At 38.4% G+C, this 22,343-nt stretch overlaps 1 protein-coding gene across 1 annotated transcript in view; it reads left to right on the forward strand.

Moving 5' to 3' along the window:
* The first annotated feature begins 10,118 nt into the window (after positions 1-10,118).
* myo3a (myosin IIIA) overlaps positions 10,119-22,343 on the forward strand; it is a 77,966-nt gene continuing 65,741 nt past the window's right edge. The window contains exons 1-3 of the mRNA XM_079863830.1: positions 10,119-10,249; positions 13,217-13,400; positions 14,761-14,895. Of these exons, the coding sequence (XP_079719956.1) occupies positions 10,248-10,249; positions 13,217-13,400; positions 14,761-14,895 (321 nt within the window). The 5' untranslated portion in view covers positions 10,119-10,247. The remainder of the gene's footprint in view (positions 10,250-13,216; positions 13,401-14,760; positions 14,896-22,343) is intronic.

Below are 22,343 nucleotides of genomic sequence, written 5' to 3' on the forward strand. Positions count from 1 at the left end.
CAATCTCGCATCCTCATATCTCTCCGACTTGCTTCATATTTACACCCCCAAGCGTACTCTTAGATCTTCTTCATCTGTTTCCCTTCTTCGTTTAGTCACTATGGGGTCCAGGGCGTTCAGCTGTGCTGCTCCTCATCTCTGGCATTCTCTTCCCCAGTTTTATATGAGAAAGTGATTGACTGACTACTTTTAAATCACGTCTTAAAACGTATCTATTTAAATTAGCTTTCTCTGATAAAATTTAAATCATGTAATGTTAAACAGCTGTTGTTTGTTGTATTGCTGTCTTGTTTTATGACTATCACTCAACTGTACGTTGTCCTTGAGTGTTGCGAAAGGTGTCTTTAAATAAAATGTATTATTATTATTATTATTATTATTATTATTGTTATTATTATACATCATATCTACACATCTGGTAGTTACTAAACCACGATTGGAATCTTGTTGTGTCAAATGTGATAAGACTTTCCAATTTTATGGATGTTGCCATCTTTAATATTACTTTAGTCAATATTACTTCCATGGTTACACGCAGTGCTCAGTAGTAGCTGATTACACTGTAATCTGGATTATGTAATCAGATTCCAAAAATTAAGTACTCATAATTAGATAAAATTTAAAAATGAAACACAAATGTGATGTTTATCTAAACTCATTTTTGCTTATTTGGTATGGTTGAATTGGATCATCGAAGGTCACCAGCAAATATAGTGACATTAAATAGATAAAGTGTATTTGTATTGTTTAAAATATTTAATTATTGCAGGTTAGCGTTATTCTGAGTTTGAGGAATACTGAATATGTTTTGTTCAAGTCAGATGAGTAAATGCATAGTCCTCCTCCTACAAACAATAGGACAAATACAATAGAAAAAATATACAAATGAAATAAACTTTTTTTTATAAAATAATAATAATATATAATAATAATAATTAAATAAAAGTTTAACATGTAGTAAGAAATACTACAGAAATTGAATAATCAATTGTAAAAATAAAACACTGTATAGTCTTCATGTATGAATTAAATATAAATATAAAAAAAAGTTATTCAGTCAAAAGCTTGTTAGCTTGTAAGCTTAATGTTTTTTAAATTAACATTAATGAAAGATCTTCTCCTCATCCTCCCTGACTTTGCACAGTGTCTGTGCGTGTAGGCTCACTGGGGGAAACACATACTTGCGTAGACCCCGGGGCCAGCTGTGTGCCAGCGCATCCTCAGTCAGGGAGTAAAACAACTGGCAGTGGGACATGTCCGGAGAGGCAAACATGTCCACCTGTGCAGCTCCGAAATGTCTCCAGATCAGCTGGAGCACCTGGGGATGGAGTCTCCATTCTCCCGGGAGCGTGGGCTGTTGTGAGAGCTCGTCGGCTGTGCGATTGAGCTTGCCCGGGAACATGAATGGCACGAAGCGACCTCAGATTCTTCTGACTCAAGTTACAACATGTGACGGGAGCATAGACCACCTTGATGATTGCTGTACGCAGCGGCCTCAGTGTTGTCCATCCGGACCAACGCATGCTTGCCCTGAAGCAGCGATTTAAAGTGGCTCAGAGCAGCCTGTACTGCTAGCAACTCAAGGCAGATGATGTGCCAGTGCAGTCGGTGTCCCGTCCAAACGCCCGAGGCTGCACGCCAGTTACACATGGTGCCCCAGCCGGTGGTGGAGGCATCTGTTGAGACAACAACATGCCTGGACACTTGTTCTAGAGCAGAGGTCACTAATAGGCGGACCGCGGTCCGGATCCGGACCCAGCCGCCGTTCTGTCCGGACCCGGACCAATAACCCATAAATTATTTAGAATTATTGACTTTTGTCGGAGCGTTTCTATTTTAACCCGCGCAGCTTTTCTAGCATCTATGGTACTGGTTTAGCGCGGCCCAGGAAACTCACAGACCAATAGCATGCGTTGTAAATCATGTCATGTGATACTACTCGAGTCAGACAGCGAGAGATACACACACACACACACACACACACAGGGAGAGACGAGACGAACGAGAGACAACGTTTTACATGGTGTGCTCTAAAAAAAGAAAAGTTGACAGCGAAAACAGAGCTTTTAATCAAGAATGGACAGATTCTTACATGTTCATTCTTCCCACGGGCAGTTCAAAACCGGTATGTCTCATATGTTCAGAGACTGTCGCGATTATTAAAAGCGGCAATGTGAAGCGCCACTATGAGACAAAGCACAAATCTTTTGACCAAACATACCCACTTAAATCCGCACTGAGGGCACAGAAAATAAACGATCTAAAAGCCCAATATGATCGATCCAGCAGAATCCTAACACATTCATTCACTGCCCAACAACGTGCTAACGAATGTTCCCTTAAAGTTGCTTGGATTTTGGGCAAACATAAAAAACCATTTACTGATGGAGGGGTTGTCAAGGAGTGCATGAGTGCGGTAGCTGAAACCTTATTTGAGGGAAAACAAAAAGAAGACGTGTGTAAAAATCAAGCAAATACCTATGTCAGCATCATCAGCCACAAAGAAAACAGAAATATTAACCCATGACGTGCTAGCTCAGCTGGATGAAGCAATTCACAAGGCACCATGCATAGGCTTAGCTGTAGATGAGTCCACTGATGTGTCTGACAATGCTCAGCTGTTAGTTTTTGTGAGGTTTACATTTACATTTACATTTATTCATTTAGCTGACGCTTTTATCCAAAGCGACTTACAATTGCTATATGTCAGAGGTCGCACGCCTCTGGAGCAACTAGGGGTTAAGTGTCTTGCTCAGGGACACATTGGTGTCTCACAGTGGATTCGAACCCGGGTCTCTCACACCAAAGGCATGTGTCTTATCCATTGCGCCACACCACCCCTGTTCTTCAACAAGGACAAGGAAGGACAAGGAAGAATTCTGTGAAGACCTGTTAGGTGTCACACCCCTTCAGACCAGTACGAGAGGAGAGGACATCTACCTGGCCATAAAGGAGATGTTAAAGAAGAGGGAAATAGAGCTGAAGCAAGTGGTTTCAATAACCACAGATGGAGCCCCTGCCATGGTAGGGAGAGAAAGAGGAGCTGTGGCAAGAATGAAAGATGACAATCCTCAACTCATCTCTTACCATTGCATAATTCACCAGTCAGTCCTGTGCTCCACCCTGTCAGACGAGTATGCTGAGGTGATGAACACAATGATGAGAATGATAAACTTTCTCAGAGCTTCCTCTTCCCATCAGCATCGCATGCTCAGGGAATTTCTCAGAGAAGTTGATGCAAATGCTGATGACCTTCTGCTACACAACAATGTAAGATGGCTCAGCAAAGGTAGGGTGTTGGAGCGCTTTTGGTCTATCCGAGGGGAAATCGCAGCTTTCTTGGCACAGCTGAAGAGCCAGAAGGCAACAACATTTTCTCTCTTTTTGGAGGATGACAAGAAGATGGATATTGTGGCTTTTTTGGTTGATATCACTTCACACCTGAATGAACTGAATTTAAAGCTACAGGGCAAGGACAATTCAGTTTGTGATCTGATGACAGCTGTCCGCTCCTTTCAGAGGAAACTTGTGTTGTTTAGGGAAGACCTGCTGGCAGACTGTGCACACTTTCCAACTGTGAAGGAACAGGTTCAGGGTGAGAGAGATGTGTCTTCTTTTGTTGACTTTGTTGACAAGCTGATTGTAAACTTCAGCAAGCGTTTTGACAGCTTCAGCCTTGGACAGCAGCTCACCCTGTTCATTCAGAACCCATTCCTCATCACAGATGTCAGGGAGTTCTCAAAGGAAGTCACACTGCTCTTCAAGTGGGAAAATGCCGGGCCTCTCCAGATGCAACTGATCGATCTCCAGGCAGATGTGGCCTTGAAAGAGCATTTTGGAAAAACTGATCCTACCACTTTCTGGCTTCAAATGGTCCCAGAGACCGCTTTCCCAGGTCTGAGGAAAGTAGCCTTGTACATCTTTACCATGTTTGGCTCCACATACAACTGTGAGGCAGCTTTCTCCACAATGAACATTATTAAAAGCAAATATCGATCCAGGCTCACCAATGAGCACCTACACATGTGTTTGAGAATGGCCCTGACGCCATTCCAGCCCAGATTTAAAATCCTGGCAGGACAAGCAAGGGCTCACTTTTCTCACTAAGCAAGAGAAAGTGTGGAAGTGGGATATAAAAGGGAAAGAAAGAGAAAAGGAGGTGTTAAAGCTGTTCAATTGTTAATGTGTTGAGATTGTTTATTTTAATATGTGTTAAAACTTAAGATGTGAAAGGAAGTTAACTAAAAAGTAAAAGGGAAACTCAAGCTATACTTTTTATTTCATTTTTCTAAAATTAAGCACTTTATTTTGAGATGCACATTTTTCAAAAGCTCTCTGTTGTGTTTTATTTATTTATAATTTATTTTTAAATGCAGCCTTTCATTTATTTAAATTGATCATTTATTATTAGAGTACTTATTATTTCCCTACAGCTCAATATATAAACTGACAATAAATATTGTTGAAATATTATTAAATTTGTACTTTCATTTTATTTGACAGTCGTCTCTTGACTAGGCTACTTACATATTTTCATACAACTACTAACTAGGCTGTGGCACTGAATGATAACACAAGTTAGTCATTATGATGTTGCGGACCTTTGGTTGCTGAATTTTTTTCTAACTGGACCTCTTAGAATTTTAATTGAATACCCCTGTTCTAGAGGAACTCCTGCCCATAGAAAAGCAAGGTCTGACCATGGAGTGAAGGTTTGGTGGCAGGTCGGGGGGATCTTTTAAGCCCATCTCAGGACTCGGTCATGGAGGCAGTGCTGAAGCAACCTCATATGAAGCAAGCCGAGCGACGCTACTTTGGCTGCGAATGCCATATGCCCCTGGAGCCTCTGAAATAGTTTCAGTGGAGCTGCTGTCCTGCTCTTAAGCGTGTTCAGGCATGGACTGAGCACGCTCGTTTGTGAGATGTGCTGTCAGATTGACCGAGGCACCAGCTCGGTTTCGGGCTGAAAAAGGTGCCTTCCACGATCTGGTAACCTCTTTGTGCACTTCCGAGAAGAAAGGCACTGGGGCGGGGCTCTGGTACTCAGCATGGGCCGCCCCAAGATACCAGTCATCCAGCCTCGAATGTTCAGGACACGGTGGAGGTTTCCACTAGAGCCCGGCGCTCTCAGCTGCCCGGGAAAGCCTTGATCAATGCTACTTTCCCCGAAGGGGGCAGCACAGCCAAATCTTCATCCCCAGAGGACTCTAGCCCACCGTCCGATGCAGCGATCGACATCTGCAATGAAACGCTTGGTCCTCCATTCAAAGGTCCAGCAATCTCAACCGTAAGCTCCAGAACTTGCTATGCACTAGAGGAGTGAGGGTCCCACAGAGATTGACTCGCCGGGGGAGCCCCCACTATGATCCTCAGGTCACCCTGGCTATTCACAGAAGTAGCCCTCTACTGGGCAGAGGAACTAGATCGGGGGAAAGCAGAGGGGACTCCACCTCGTATAGTTTACACTCTAAGGTGATTGGGCTCTCAGGCGAGATCCCAATTCGTCAGTTCCGTTCTGACGTAACTTCGAACGTGACTGACTGAAAGGGAACCACCTAGCAATGCCCCGTTAACCGGCCAGAATTTTACCTTAGCATTTACACACAAGATATACACGGGCAAGAACAACTTATTTTTATTGTCTTATTTTTTTATTAAAAATGTAAGAAATCTATTTAGTTTGTAAGTTTTTCTAGGTGGCAATATCGTAAATTAAAACCTTTTTTTACAGTTACATAATAAGAAACTAAAGATGTTGTGTTTTTTTTTGTTTTTTTTTAGAAAAGCTTTTTTTGGGGGTGTAACTTAATGGGTAACACTGTTTCCTCACAGCAAGAAGGTTGTAGTCTGAATCCAAGCTGAGTCAGGTGGCCTTTCTAATGACATGCATGACAGATGAATTGGAGACACCAGGCCAGGTTTTTTTTAGTTTTTTTTTTTTTGCCTTGTCAATAAAGGTCTATGAACTTAGATAAATGCAGCAATATCTAATAAATAAAATGATCTATACTCACCATACTGATACTGAAATAACCCTGTCTGCTAGGTCATGGTGTTGTCATTGCCAGAGGTAGAGACACTAGATGTCTCTCTAAGATAGATAAGTAACATTAAATCTTTGCAACAATGTAGACTTGGATGTAATGGCAATCGCAATACCATCTGTTGCTCTGTTAGTCATTATCGGCTGAGTCAAAACACAGAACACTGGCAATAAAACTCAAATCGAAATCAAGCTGTCTGTCCTAACCCTCCTTTTACCTAGTGCCTGCACTGTAGGTAGAAACTCTATCACACTACTCTATAGCCTGAAGTCTGGTGTTATGCCCTGTTGCACTTTTTTTTACAGTACGGGTGTCCAAACAGGCGCCTGTTTTATTCTGTCATCTGCAAGTGATATTGCATGCCTTCGTCCATAGGTCACCTTAGCCAAGTAGCAACATCGAGGTGACATTAAAGCAACAGTCAGAAGCCAAGCATGGTGGGCTATCGTATAATATTGTGTTACTTTTTGTTGATGAATAATACATAAAACAGAGAGATAAGCTAACTGTAGGCTGTAACAAGCACAGTCTCCTTCCTCTGCGACGGGAGGCTGTGACTGATTGATACCTGAGCATGTAGAGGCAGCGGCAAACTGTAAGTTGAAGTTAGTTTACTTGCATGGTGTGGGCATTTACCTTTTGTTTGAAAGTTTAGATCGTAAAGCAGATGTTCATAGGTTATTTTAGAGTTCGAGAAACTGCAGTGTTATTAAATATATTGTAGTTCTTTGCAAATATAGAAAAACTTGGTTTGTTTTTACAAAAGACAAAGCATTAGAGCTGTATGTGGAACTATCTGTATTGCATTTGAGGTGTATAAGTTATGCTGAAAGCATTTCTTTCAATGCCTTAGATTAGCTTAGTAAGGGCAGGGCTAGATAACCAAATACTGCCGATTTGCTTATATTCAGGTGTGGGTTTGGCTGCAATTTGTTGCTTTGAATATGTACGTGTACGTGTGCCTGTGTGTAAGAGATGTCTTAGCCACAACGAGAAAGTATATAGGGATGTGGTTCTGATTTGCATCTAAAGTGTCAGGTAAAGATCAGTTACATGTTTTTGATTCAATGACAATAATTGACCTTGGGAAGCAGTTGGTATAGATAGTAATGGCTGGGTATTATTGCAGTACATCTATTTATAATATGTGAGGTCAAATGTAACATGTTTAGAGTAACAAAACATGTAGGATAAAAAGTTACTATTGTTGACTTCTTAATGTGCATATTTATAATGTTTATTCATAAAACAATGCTTGTATTTTCTTATTTAATTTACTAAGCCCCCCCCCCCCCCCCCTTTTTTTTTTTTTTTGTTGTTGCAAATATACAAATGCTTAAATTTAGCTTGATATTTATTTTAGTGGCTTGAGGATCATTTGTACTAATGCTGTAAATGTGTCTTACAATAAGTCGTTTTCCTCTGTATACTTTGTCCTGCTAAGGTTAAACTGAAACCTCAACCCGCTCATAGCCTTGTAAATTAGCTCAGGTCTCTTGTCTTTCTTTCCCTGGCGGTCCTGGCTCCTGTTTCCTTACTCTCCTCAAGTTGCTTCGACTTTTGTTCTTTAAAAAGGTGAAATAAGGAGACAAGCCTTACCATAGAGCAAAATGCATTATCTTGAAATGTTTCAGAGTGCTGAGCACTTTCATGAAGTTTCTCTCTGGATGCAAAGCAGGCAGAGATGACATCTGGCCAAAACAGGTATGCAAATGTTGGGTGAATTCACTATTGCACTACATTTACAATTGCACCACTTTTGAGCACAGCATTTCAGTGCAAAACACTGCACCCGCAATACAGTTTAGCTAGGTGCTAAACGCTCTAAAATAGTGCTGTGCCACATTAAAATTAAGTCATTGTCATTCTTCTGATGGCAAACCACTTCCTTTCTATGCAAATTTGCCTCATTATGGATTGTACCATATTCACTAAGATCATTGCTATTTGCTTTTTGCTATTATCGCTGTGGTAAAAAGAATTGTATTAATAAAAGAATACATTCTGTTGTGATGGCTGAAATAATTCAGCAAATCATGTAGACACAATACAATTTTAGCATTTTCACTTTACCTGATTTGCATAAATGCTTTAGTTAACCAGATGCTAAACCAGTGCAGGCAGCATGTGCAAATAAAATTATACCAGCTCTCATTCTTAGTGAATTCTCCCTTGTGTGTCTAGCGAAATTTTGCTTTGATTTAGTAATATATCCTTATGTACCAGTTAATAAGGTACAAAATTAATGCAAACATACATAGCCTACTTCACTTTTGACTGCTTCAAGGTGAGTCTTGCTGCCAAAAGTTTAGGGTGGGGGTTCTCAACTCTGGCACTCGAGGTCCACTTTCCTGCAAAGTTTAGCTCCAACGCTAATCAAACACAACTGAACAAGCTAATCAAGGTGTTCAGGATTACTAGAAATGCTGCGTTCACGCCATGTGATAATTATCATAGTCTCGAAATGACAACATGTGACGTTATATTCAGAGCTGTTCACGTCCTCGGACACTATGGCTCCATTATCAACGCCTAAATGAATCTGCAGCGGTCAGGTGGTACTAGGAGCTCTCAGAAAACGTACAGGCTGTAATTACGAGCTCTACGAGGTCGTGAATGTTTTTTCAGTAATTACAACATGGTGTGAACACACCTAAAGATACTGGCAGATGAGTATGATCAAGGTTGGAGCCAAACTTTGCAAGAATGTGGACCTTGAGGGCAAGAGTTGAGAACAAAGGTGTTCTGGGAGGTTGCCAGAGTGTGGTGGTTGTTATGGTGTTCTGTGTGGTTGCTTGGTGTTTGCTCCCACATGTAAAGAGTCCATCATCATTAATGCCTCAAACCCTAAGTATGAGCCTGAATAGTGATGCTTGCCTTTGCAAGGCCATTTAAAAATGCATACACTAATGCATCTAATAACCTCTAAGTACCTCAGGTAGGGGAGGTCATGTTACATACTCACACCCAATGTCTTGTAATTTGTGAATGCTAAGGTGGGCTAGTCTTATCTTTTGGTTTCTCCTGTGTATCTGTGTCATGGAGTTTTGTAACATATAGAAGCTCAATTCATTATTAAACATGTCTGGAAGTTCCTCGGATACTATACATTGAGCTGTACATGTGCTCAGTTACATGCAACGTGGCCTCGCTGTTTAGAAGGCTAATCACTTGGCATAAGTAATGACTGATAATGTCCTATCATGCTTAAATTACATTTTATAACAGGATTGGTTATTTTTTAAACTTGTTGATATAATTTATGCTGGTTTTTACCGAAATCAGGCAGACCAACATGCATAGTACTGTATACTGAAACATATTAACTTAATTGCCACTTTCTACAAATGGGTGCAAAATATGAATGAACTTGAAACTGAGCAAAAGGAACCACTGACAACAAACAAATGTTGCAGGAGTAGGTAATAGGATTGCAGATTTAGCCTAGATTAAAATGTCCCTCAGTAGGGAGCTAATTAATTTGGGACCATGCGTTGGTTTGTAGTGGTTGATAAGCGTATATTTCTGTTTGATAATTTTCTTAACACATTAACTCCGGTAATGGTTGACTGGGTTGAATGATTGAGCGAATTATAGAAAAAAACAGTCAACACTACAATTTGTGTTCCTTCCACCATGTAAAAAAAAAATTTATGGAAATAAATGTTCCAAATTATGTTACATTTTTAAGGAATCTACATAAATAATCTTTAATTTTAAAGAAAATGGAACGCATGCCTTTTTTGCTAAAAAAAAAACGTAATGTGGCATTCATTTGTACTCTAGAGAAAAAATCAAAAGTACTGGGTTATGTAAATACTAAACACTGCATGAAAAAGCTTTCTTTGGTGTACAACCCTTTACAAAAGGATAAGGATGCTTCCTAAGCTACTCTGCCTAGTTACTTTCTTTGGGTTAGAGAGGTAGTCCCCCTGGCGTTATATTCTTAGTTGTTCTAACTAGCTTTGGCACCTTTATCAATGAGAATCTAAATGAGGAAAGGCTCATGGCGTAGTCAAGTAATTCCTCTTAATCCCAACATATCTTCTGCTGCTTAGCATTGTTTCTGGTGCCAGGCATGGCTTGCTGAGATTAGCTTTAGCTGTGGTTAACTCCTCCACAAGTGTTCACACGGCACGACTGCCTCAACAGAGTCAATATGGACTTACTCAACAAAATGTTCATCGACCATTTAAGAAAAGAATGTAAGTGACATGTTGACCTTTGCTGTTTTCTTCTTGAAAGTAGGTTTAATTTTGGTTAGAGTAGAGAAAGAGCTGGTTGAACTTTCACCCGGTAGGGTCACAAATGGTGAATCTGTTAGACAGACAGTATAATAAGATCAGTGATTACTAACAGTACTTACAGAATGGCAAATTTGCTTAGCTTTTGTGTAGACATAATGTATTGTTCTTCTTTTAAACTACATTTTCTAAAGTATTTATGCCTGATATTACTGGCATGGCGCCCTAGCATCTTTTGCTACATGCAGGTAAACTCATGGCAATTATAAGAGAAGTCACAGATAATTTTATTTTTATTTCCATTTTATTTTATTTGAATGGAATCGGCAAACAGTGATTGAATGTCATAAAGCCGAAAGGATTCAGAGTCATATTTAATAATAAATATATTTAAATCTAAGCTGTGACTTTGATAATCTGGTTTATTTCTGATAATTTTGTTTTTGCTAGTAGAAGTTCTGTATAGCTGGTAACTTAAAAATGTAATAGCCATATGGCTAGTGAGTAAAAAAGTTAATTTCAAACCCTGACTGTTATAACACAGAGGTCTTCAACCCTACCCCTCAGGACCTACTGTCCTGCAGAGTTTAGCTACAATATCCTCTAATCAAGCTAATCAATGTGCTGAAGCAGGTTGGAAATAAACTTTGCAGGACAGTGGGTCTCCATGAGCAGGGGTGAAGACCTCTATTATAAACAATTCCTCCCATTTCAAGGTAACTCAGCAGACTACTTTGTTTAAATGTAGATATTTCATTACTTTTTTGAGTTATCAGACATAAGATTTGCTCTTGGTTAGGGTTGGGTATTATTGGAATTTTAGTGACTACGATTATGCTTATCGATTCTGATTCTTATTGATTCCTAATTTCGATTCCAATAAAGTAAAAAAAAAAAAAAAAAAAACGTAGATATCATGCACATTTATTCTAAGTCTTATTGCAAAGCATTTGATTGTAGCCGATACCATGAACAAAAATTAACATGCTAAAGAACACTTACATAAGGAACTTTTCCATTGCAAAAACAACTAGCCTAACTAATATAAATTTCAAGCATTATTAACGAGAAGTAAACACTCAGGTATTAAAAAAGAACAAATAAAAAAATTGCAATTGCACAAATAAATACAACTAAAGATTTGCAGGTATTCAGATGCAGAAACTTAAATCAAATGTAAAAATAACACTGCACTTTATTAATAAAATATACATAACATATAGTTACAAAAGTTATTCAGTCAAGAACAGCGAGTGAGTCTTTTGTTTGATTGACGTTATTATAGAGACGGCAGCAGGAATATTAGGCTGCCTTATACTTTAAGAGCTGCACGGATCCAATATACTGTTACACATGTTTTCTTTGTCTAAAAATTTAGGCAGCTGACTTGTTGCCTCGCTGCCCTATCAGGCATTGACTTTGAAGGCAGCGTTGGTCTACGAAGGTACCTCACAAAACTGATTTCGGACAGACTTGTGAGGCAGTGTAACGGTTTAATGATCGACAGCAAAATAGAGTGAGCTTGGGTGAAAACTTAGAGAATATTTATTGACTACAATAATAATTTCTCGCTAGAAATGACATCCTAAGTGGAAAATGTTTATCAAAAATGTACATTTACGCACAAACTGACCACAGCCGCAACTTTCAGACGCCATCTTTATTATTCACAGATTAGAAAGCTCTGGATTGTGGGATATCAAAGGCAGCGAAGGATACATCTATGCTGCCTTCAAAAATCGATCAGATGAAGGTATCTCAGGAGACTAACATTGCATTCAGACATGCCTTGATGCCTTCCGACCTTGTAATGCGTCCTTCGAAGGCAGCATTTATCAGTTTTCAGACGCAGAGCGCATGTGTGCGCAGCACAGAAAACAGCGCACAAGTCTTTTTGTGCTTGAATGGTTCAAAATTAAAATCACTTTTTCTGTGAGTGCACTTTGGATGTGTGTGCAGCACAGAAAACAGTATGCGGGTCTTCTTGCGCCTGGAAATTTGGAACCGGTTCTAAAATGGAACCGGTTCTCGATATCCAACCTGGTCAGGGGTGTCCAATCCTGCTCTTGGAGACCGCTTTTCTGCAGAGTTTAGCTCCAACACACCCTCTGTAGTCTCTAGTCTCCAGTCCAGAAAACCTCAGCCACAGCATAGCAACACCCTGGCAACTACCCAGAATACTCTAGCATAGTGCTTTGCACAGGCAAAACGACTAATGTTTTCTTCAGAACATGCATAACTCTGCAACTGGGTTTCTGTCAAAGTTTTTGCATTGTGCTAAATAAAATGTAATAATTTCTTTCACTAAGTCATAGTTTCTGAGGAGGACAGGCAGTTTGTGTTGAGTTACAGTACCTCAACATAATGATGCCTTTGAAGGAACATAATGTCTGGCCCTTTGGTAAATTGGCTCACTGCACCTTCAGATCTTTCAACCTTTGATCAGATCTTCCTACTTTTCTCAGACATTGTTTTTTGAAAAGGGATTCGCAAATTCTTATATCAAAAAACCCTTGAGACGTATATTTAACCAAAACATTTTAGCCCAAAACAAGTTTTCCATCCTCAATAGCAGGCAAAAAGCCTACAGCTTTTTCAGAGCCAAGTCAGACATGATAAAGGGTGTTAAGTTTTGTTAAGTAGGACATGTTACTACTCTATATGGATTTTTGTTAATCCTGGAGTAACTTTACTGTCAAACGGAAATAGCCCTAGCTGTCCTAAGACTAACTAAGCCCATACATACATATATGTATTTTTCATGCAGGGGTTCTTTTACTCATCTTATCTTGCATGTACAGGCGTCACAAGTGATAAATCAACTTATGTGTTAACCACTATAAGTCAAATGGGAAAACAGTGAGTGGGCCGTCTATAACTGCAAAAAAACATTTGGCTCAAGACTCAATATGTGCTCTTTCTCCTCAGGAGATCGTTCGGGAAGATGTTTCCTCGCTCAGGGAAATCCATCGTCTTTGACAGCTTTCCAGATCCATCTGATACCTGGGAGATCATTGAGACTATTGGTAAAGGGACTTATGGGAAAGTTTATAAAGTGCTTAACAGAGTCAATGGCAGCAAAGCCGCCGTCAAAATATTGGATCCAATCCATGTGAGTAAAACCCTTCTAGATAAAACCTGTATGTGGTGTGTGTTTTTAGGTTATAAAGAGAGACAGAGTCATATCATAAAGTCACCATTTTTAAACACAGAGAAAATTCAAGGTCAGATTTGCACAGAAGGGCAGGGTCATTAAGGGCAGGGTAATTTTGGACCCTTCAGGTTCAATCAGTTCACATTTGTCTGCATCTGTATGCATGCATTTGCACATTTGTTTGTACCTGTGAGAGTGTTTATGCCTTAAGAGAGGCCTGCTGGCAATTCCACTCGCCATTGTCATATAAGAACAGAACATCTATATCCTGCAGATAATGTCAAAAGGCTTTCTGTGTCTCTGTCCTGCTCGTTATTTCTCCAGCCAGACACTCTTTCGTTTAGTGATTGGGCAAATAAAAGGACCTCTAACAGCATATACCCAGACTAATCATGATGAGATGGCTTTTCAGAAGATGTGCAATTTGTGTTAATTTCCCTTTCTCCAATTCACCCTTTCAAAGTCCTGAAAGGAGGCTTGGAAGTATTTCAATGGACCTTTGGCTGCCAGTATATTTAAAATCACTCATCTAGATCAAATAAATCTTGGCTTAATTTAATAGACTGCAGCTGCCATAGCCATTGTACCTCAGATATTCACAAATATTTATTTGCACTGCTTTCCAACCGCAGGAAATGCTATAATCATGTGTAGTAATAGATATATGGAGCATTTTTGAAGCCAAAAGGCATCACAGAAAAACCTGTGTACCATATCCATTAAAATTCTACACTCAGAGGTTGTTTTTCCTCAGGCTCAATCAGTAAACAGTAATTTTCCGATGTTGGTCCAAAAACCTTGAAGGATGTGGAAGCCAACAAATATTATTTCAGTCAATGCCTCATGTGTAGTTCACTGCTGTGGGGCTTTTGTTAATGCTGACATTTTATGGCCTTTCTGGCTTCGCTAAATTCAATAGATAAAATTACTAGAATTTTTTTTTTTTTTTTTTTTTTTTTTTTTTTTGCATCAGTGCCTCCATGTGTGTTATTTGTTTTGAATAGTTAAAGAAAAGTCTTTGTTCACTCAAAAATGAAAATAGACGTTTGAGCCATTGCTCTGTTTCTTGTTTTTTTTTTTTTGGGTTCTTAAAGGAAAAATATAAACCAAAAATTAAATTCTGTCATTATTTACTCACTGTCATGGTATACCAAAAGAGTATTCCTGTTTTCCGTACAATACATTTGAATTTTACATTTAGAAATATAGCAACCCGTTTAAGAAACATTTACAGTGGCTCACCCTTACTTTAAAACAGCAAAGAGTGTAAGTCATCTGAATTCAATGTGAAAAAAATCAATTCATCTGTTTATTTTAGGATATTGATGAGGAAATTGAAGCTGAATATAACATCCTAAAAGCTCTCTCAGACCATCCCAATGTCGTCAAGTTCTTTGGAATGTTCTACAAGAAGGATGTCAAGAACGGGGACCAGCTTTGGCTAGTGCTAGAGGTAAAGTTCAATTCTATGTCATGCATTTAAGCTTGTTGTATATATCACACGTGTTAAATTGGGCTTGTGACATTATCGGAAAAACATTTTTAAATGCCCTAATCAATTATGGTTATTACATTTGCAGCAGGAACACAAAATTTGTAAATCATAGCAAAGTTGTGTACTGCATGCTATATCATTATCACATGATGGATTTATTGCTGCCATTGCAGTGTGGGCTAATGGGATACGTATAACAGTGAAAATCTGTTTATATAGGATTAGCAAAATATAAGTTGCTAATAAAAGGTTATTAGTATCAACACCTCTGCATTTTTAGGAGCACATTTCAATTAGAACATACACAACATTTCTCAAAGCTGTGAAATGGATGTTTTTAGAGGACAATTAAGATACTGTCATTTTTTTAAATCACATTAGGCCCACATGGCCTTTTGTGTTGTCTGACTGCTTGAGAACAGACAAGTTTGAAGGAAATGGAATGAGTGTTTCATAATAGACTTTAGTCTCAGTAGGTCTGGACAGAGTTTTTGTGGCAGGACAGGTATGGGAGGGTGGAGATGACTACTAATGTGGGCCGGCTGTGTCCTGCTAAGATGAGCAGGTTCAGAGAACAATTCTGCATTTAGACACACTGGCTTTAGCTGGAAATAGATGGTCTACCACTGTCATGGGTCCCACTGTACTAACAAGTGAGGTCACTTTATATTGCACTGTACTGTAACTATTGTTGAGTACTGCGCATTAGTTATGCCTTTCGGCAGTAATTATTCAGAAAAATATGTGTTCAGACAGCCTATGTACGTTGTATTGAATTTGCAAATGTTACAAGTGTGTTATTACAGCTGAATCATACAGTAATTAGAATGTTCCAGTACAGGAACAGAATATTATGTACACCTTATTTAATGTGTATTATTTGTATTCTCGAATTCAATATGTAGAAGTATAATCAGTTTTACATTTTTAATAGCCACACAACTCCTTGTATGGTTATGCACAAAAACAGTTATCATTTTTAAAGTTTAATTTTAGCTTAACAAATTTCAGAAGTACCATAACGCTTAATACAACATATCAATATTCTTAAATTGTTTTTAAACAATTAAACTGCTTTATTCTTTAGGCATGTTTTAAAAATTGAAGCCTATTGTTGGATTTTCATAAAAGCACCATGGAACAGTTATGGTAATACCATGTTAGTCAAATGGTTTACAGTACCATGATATTTACATAAGACTCCAAGGTACTTCAAATAGAATTCCATGATATCATCATGGTACATATCCAAACATAGGTAGTGTTGGGAGTATACTTGTTTGGGTTTGGTGGTGTCACATGTATGTTTGTTTCATTGTGTTTTGGTTTGGTTTAGTTCTAGTTCCTGTTTCCTTTGTTCTCATTTTCCTGCTACTAGTTAATTTGGTTTCTAATTCACACCTGTTCCCTGTTTTTAGTTCCCTTGTGTATTTAAGCACTTGGTTTGTGTTAACGTTTTGTTATAGCGTGTAGTGCTTTGTTTCCCTCTGTGTTTATTAAAAGTTAGTTTAAAGGGGTCATATAATGGTACATGCACTTTTACAAGTTGATTGTACTGAAATGTGTGTTGGCAGTGCCTGTACACAACCATCATAAAATGATAAAAATCCATCCAGTGTTTTTTTTTTAATCTCCTTATATGTTTTCCCCATCTCAAATCAAGCCGTTCGACCTTGTGACGTCACACGGTCGGACACCCCACCCACGATTGTTGATTGACAGCAGCGTTTCAACACAGACCCGCCCTCGCTCGTGAGCGAGCTGTCATCATAGTCTGCATTGTTGATACGCTGGAGCAGAATGGCGTCTAAGCGATTGTGGTGTTCTGTTCTTGGGTGTAATAACGAACACAGCATCATTTTGATGTTCCTAAATCCGAACCGCTGAAGACGCAGTGGCTGAGTTTTGTTTTCGAAGAGAATATTCCCCACGATCAACGTCAATGCTTTCATGTTTGCGCGAATCATTTCACCAGACTGCTTTATAAACGAGAACATTGAAAAGGTATTACCTCCTGTCTGAGTAACTTATGTGTTGTTTATGTGCCTAATGACTGTCATAGTCTCACAGACTGGTTATTTTTTAAACAGATCAGTAAAATGTTAGTGCTTCAGCCCTGACAGTTGTACCAACACTGCATAGATAACGTTACGCATCACGGACATGCCTATATTTACCGAAAAAAAGTTTTTCATGACCATTAGCTGTAACATCAATCTGTCAATGAACTAACGTATACATCAGTAAACACATAGCGTTTGTATCTCCTGCCAGTACACACAAAGATAGATCAAAGTGACATTACGTTAACCAACCATTCAGAAACGTCCTGTTTTCCGACTCCGGTTCAAATTGAAACGGTTGCACAGTGTCCTCAGAGACTCCAGCTGACATTCTTAAAAATATACCCTCAACTGTTGTCAAGGCAACACTCCACATGTGTTGTTGTGGCAAAACGCCCCACAGAACAGAGGGGCGGGGTGAGCAAAGCTCATTATCATTTAAAGACACATGCACTTAAACGGCGTGCTGAAAACAGAGCTGTTTTTGACCAGGTAAAATTAGTGTTTTCTTACAATACTAATGAGAATTTTTAATTAAAGTATATTACAAACTTTTAATTTAGACCCTAAAGAATCATATTAGCTTGTACAAAAATGGCATTATATGACCCCTTTAATCATCCTTCTGAGTGCTCACATGGCAGGTGGGTTTGACCCCCTTTATATGAAGTCTTAAAGGAAGTCGGAAGAAATAGTTTGGACCCCAAAACTTAAATCAGCTTCAACTGTACACATGTTTTTACAGCATTTTGAATAGGCTTAGTACAACATTTTCTAATGAATAATGACTTCAAAGGAAAAGGTTTGTTTTTACTAATTTTCTTAATGTTATAGAACTTTCTATGTAAATTATCTTTATAAGTTTATCCTCCTGAAAGTCTCTCTATAATCCACACACTTGGTATCATGGTATCACTTGGTATCAACTAAACATGGTCATTTCATAATATAATCATCTTTTTGGTACTTATCGACCAATACAGTAGCTATATGGCCAATAATGCAAAATATTTGATCATTTTCAAATTTCAACATTAGACAAAAACAGTTAAGTGAAGTTATTCCAAAACATTCAGGTTTTTTTTTTTTTTTTTCAAATACTTTTAAGTGAATTTTGAGTAATTATTGTCTTATTTGCTATCATTAAATTGCCTAAACCAGGATTATATCTGCCACTCTGTCTAGATATCAGTAAATAACTAAACCAAACATATCAACCACTAATTTGTTGTTGTAAGGAGCAATTAATTTGCAGTTTGTTTTCAAAATTGTGATTTAAATGTACAGATTAGGAAGGAAATGCTCGGTGAGAAATGTTTCCCTTGTGTTCCTGATTTGTGCTTTGTATCTGAAACATTTATAAATTCTCTAGTTCCATGAAGCCATGGCGAACATTTTTAACACGCTGTGCCCCTGAACATCATCTCCAATTATCTTTGTTTTCTGATGATCACAGTGCAAATAGACCTTTCTGAGACCTTTTGTTGACTATAGAGAGCTTCAGAAATCACACGATCAAATGCCAGTTAGTTTTATATGTTATCTTTTTTTAAGCATCACCTTGTGGAAACAGATCATAAGTAGTCTTTTTTTTCCCTGCTTTTGCACAGCTGAATTCACTCTTGGTCTGTGTTTAATATATTAGACCTGCCTGGATAGATTAATTCATTTGGTGTCAAATTTTACTTCAGTCTCAGTGTGGGTATGAGGAGGGTTATGCCCTGTCCAAATACCCACACTTGCAGTCTTTGCTCTTGAACACTTGTCTACTTACATGACGTATTTCCTGTATTTGATCAAAGCGTTCAAGTTGGCGTGAAGACTGCAACTGTGTATAGAACTTTTGATTACCCGATGGCACACACTTACTGTATAGTCTTGCAAACAAATGCAAGTGTTTACAGAGGGTTTTTTAATATTTTTTTTTTTACTTTGCATTTGAAAATAAACTTCTAAATGTCTGTTCAGTAGTCGTAACTATGTAACTAACAGAAGACACAGTTTTAAAATTGTGGTGTTTCTTATTAAGTGATAAAAAGCAGTTGCAAATGTTGTACAAAATACACATACCTTACGTATCTTTGCACCAATACAATGTGCAACACTCTGGGCCCTATACTGCACCCAGCGCAATTGACTTTGTACACCGACGCATGTATCATTCCTATTTTGCACCCGACGCACAGCGGACTTTTCCCTCCACAGACGCACGTCGGTAAATTAGCGCTCCCGGGGACGGTTCAGCTAAAAGAGGAGGCGTGTTCCGGCGCAAACGTTCCCTGGTGCTATTTTGCAGTTCAGAAAACAATTCCGCCACAGACCAGGAAAAACCTAGTCCAAAGTCAGCGGTGCGTTTTCAGTGGCTATTAAAGCGGTGCGTTCAGATGCTATTTTAAGGCGCATGCTTGGCCATAATGTTGCGTGTGCACAATGCGCATACACTTTGCTTCTCTCATCTACAGACGCAGCAGTTCACATTTTTGCAAACCATACATAATTACAAGGAAAAATATTCCACACGAGGGAAATCATTATGGTGTCCATGAAGATGTGAAAAAATAGGCATAAATCTAGCTTACACATTTACCCAAATTATTATACGCCTGTTTAACCGAAGCTAATTTGGGTGGGTTTCTCCATCCCCATACAATGTCACTTCTCTGTCTTTTACGGCCCTGACGAGAACGTCGGTCTCCTTGGCTGTGAACCGCTCCTGGCGTGCGCCTGGCAAATCTGCCATTATAATAGTAATCCGCCATTGGAACAAGCGCACCTGCTCTTAAAGGGAATGTGAGATGACGCTCTGATTGGTTTATTTCACGTTATGCCCAAACCACACCAATGATTACCCACAAAGTTACTTGCGTTTCACGTTTGATACTTGCGTTTCAGATCGTTAAAATAGGGCCCCATATGTTTTACTACCAAATTATATGTAATAAATAATTAATTTAATTCGTGGAATGTTTTCCTTGACATCTTGCGATTTCGGGGCATGTGAGTTCCCGAACATAATGCATGATTATGATTAAGCGGTATTTGAGATAGTGTGGGTTTAGTGTGCATTAAGGGCACATGGGACAGCCTTGCTCACTTACTTCCTGTCACGGCCAAGACCTCAAGTGTGGGTATTTGGGCAGGGCATTAGCTAGTTAACAAGTCCCACATAGTTCTGTAACCTTCTGAGCCAGTTTTTGTGTAGAAATAAAAATGTGCATATGTCTGTTCATACCGTAGTAAAAAAGTTGTTTTAGTGCCCCATCAAAATTTTGTTTGAAATAAATAACATAATTTTAAATGCTAAAACAATAAATGTAATGTTTAAAATAATGAAAAAGGCTCAGAAAGCACAGAGAAAGCTCTAGTATTACTTGGTTTGACATTTAGAAATGCTTACTGTTTGAGGCCACTGTACAAAAAAATATCATGTTTATAAAGTGCTTAGATATTTCTGCATAGCCGTATCGAAATTCTGTTTTTGATGGAAATGTAAAAGCATGGCACATTTCACTTTCCCTGAAGAAACCACATTTTATCAATATGGATGTAACACAGTTACCAGAAAAGCAGTTTTCTTCTTTTGCAAGGCTTTAAGCAAGTTCCTCCATCTGTATTTAGAGGGAATGATATTTTTTTTCTTTTTTCTTTTTTCTGTGTTTCCCTAAAGAGCTTTGCATTTCTGTATGCAAACTCCTGCATGCAAAATCCACAGTCAGCAATCCAAATGTGGAAGTTAATCCCCTGGCTGGAATCATAGTCGAGTATTGAAGCGTTCAGCAGCAGCCGAGATGTTAAATTGCCATGGTTACAGTCGTCCCCCTCTGAACTGTAATTTTCTGTATTTCAGTATGATCTGGGAAGAAGTGAGTGACCCCTGATTACAGAGAGGACTTGCACAAATTGCGTCCTCCACTTTGCTGGCTGCTCATCAGGGCTGGTGCTTGTTCTGCCTTTCCTTTGTGTTGTGGCTTCTAATTATGGGTATAGAGGGGGCTGCTTTCATCTGTACTCATTGGTTTCTCATCGTATAAGGGGCCGACTCTGCTCCGTCATATTAAAACTTCAAAGATATCAGAAGTGATCTCTATTCAGGTTTGTTCAAGTTGGCTTGTAGGATCCAGCTGGTGGTTAATGGCTGGGAAAGGACTAATGACAGCAGTTCATTGTTGTAGTTTCACATGAAAGAGTATGTCTCTGTACCACTGTTATTGTAGGATTTCATTTATTTCTTTTAAAATGCATGGCCTTTTTTGTAGATATGCAGTTTGTAAAAGCTTTCTTGATGAAGTGACTTTATTGACTGGATTCGTAGAACCTGGAGAATATCAATATAAAATGGTGCTTGCATCATTGCTTAAAAAAGTTATTTGCAAACACCTGCAATATGATTCTATAGATGTATATTATGCAGTATGGTGAACATGAAATAGCAATGAGCAACATTTATAGGAAAAGTTATCAGTTACATTTTATTTTTATTTAATAGTTTTATTCAGCAAGGACACACTGAATTGATCAAAAGTGACAATAAAGACTTTTTCATTATTACAAAAACATTATTTTTAATAAATGCTGTTTTTTTCTTTCAACTTTCTATTTGTAAAAAAAATAGAGAAAAAAGTGTAATGGTTTCCACAAAAATATTAAGCAGCACAACTGTTTTCAGCAAATCAGCATATTATAATGATTTCTGAAGGATCATGTGGCACTGAATACTTCTTTCAAAAGCATTAAAAATCATTACTGATCTTAAACTTGTGAACAATATGTGTATGTGGGTTTACTTTGGATATGAGGTGAATTATTCATTTCTGTGTTTTGCCCTCTCAGTTATTTTCAGTGGAAGCAACCCACTTTTATGAGGGTTTATTTATGAAGTGGTTTGAAGTATAGCTATATATAAATATTAGTATGCCTCATCCAGACAAACTCACATTTGAACATCTCTTTTACCCTCGGACACAATGCTTAGGTGTTGTATGTGGTCGCCAGGGTGTTGTAATGCAATGTTCTGAATATTTTTTATATTGAAATGCTACTACAGGTCATTTTTATTACAACATTAACACATTGTGCTTAAACCAACAGTTCAAACGGTGCAATGCTGTTTAATTTCACTCATTCCCTTAATATAGTTAAAGTGGTGGCAGTGGTTTTTGGCCTTGATTCTTGTATATGATGGCTGGTTCTTTGGCAGACCCTTTTCGAACTGTCTTATGTGTCTTGTGCCCTTGTGTCATTAATTCACAATGAGGTTTAAAATGCCATTGTTTGTTAGGGCTTTTTCATTAAACGCTGAGAGAAAGCAGACACCTAGCTCATTATTTGAGTGTAAATGATCAG

This window comes from Squalius cephalus, assembly GCF_949319135.1.
Source record: "Squalius cephalus genome assembly, chromosome: 25".
Taxonomy (NCBI): domain Eukaryota; kingdom Metazoa; phylum Chordata; class Actinopteri; order Cypriniformes; family Leuciscidae; genus Squalius; species Squalius cephalus.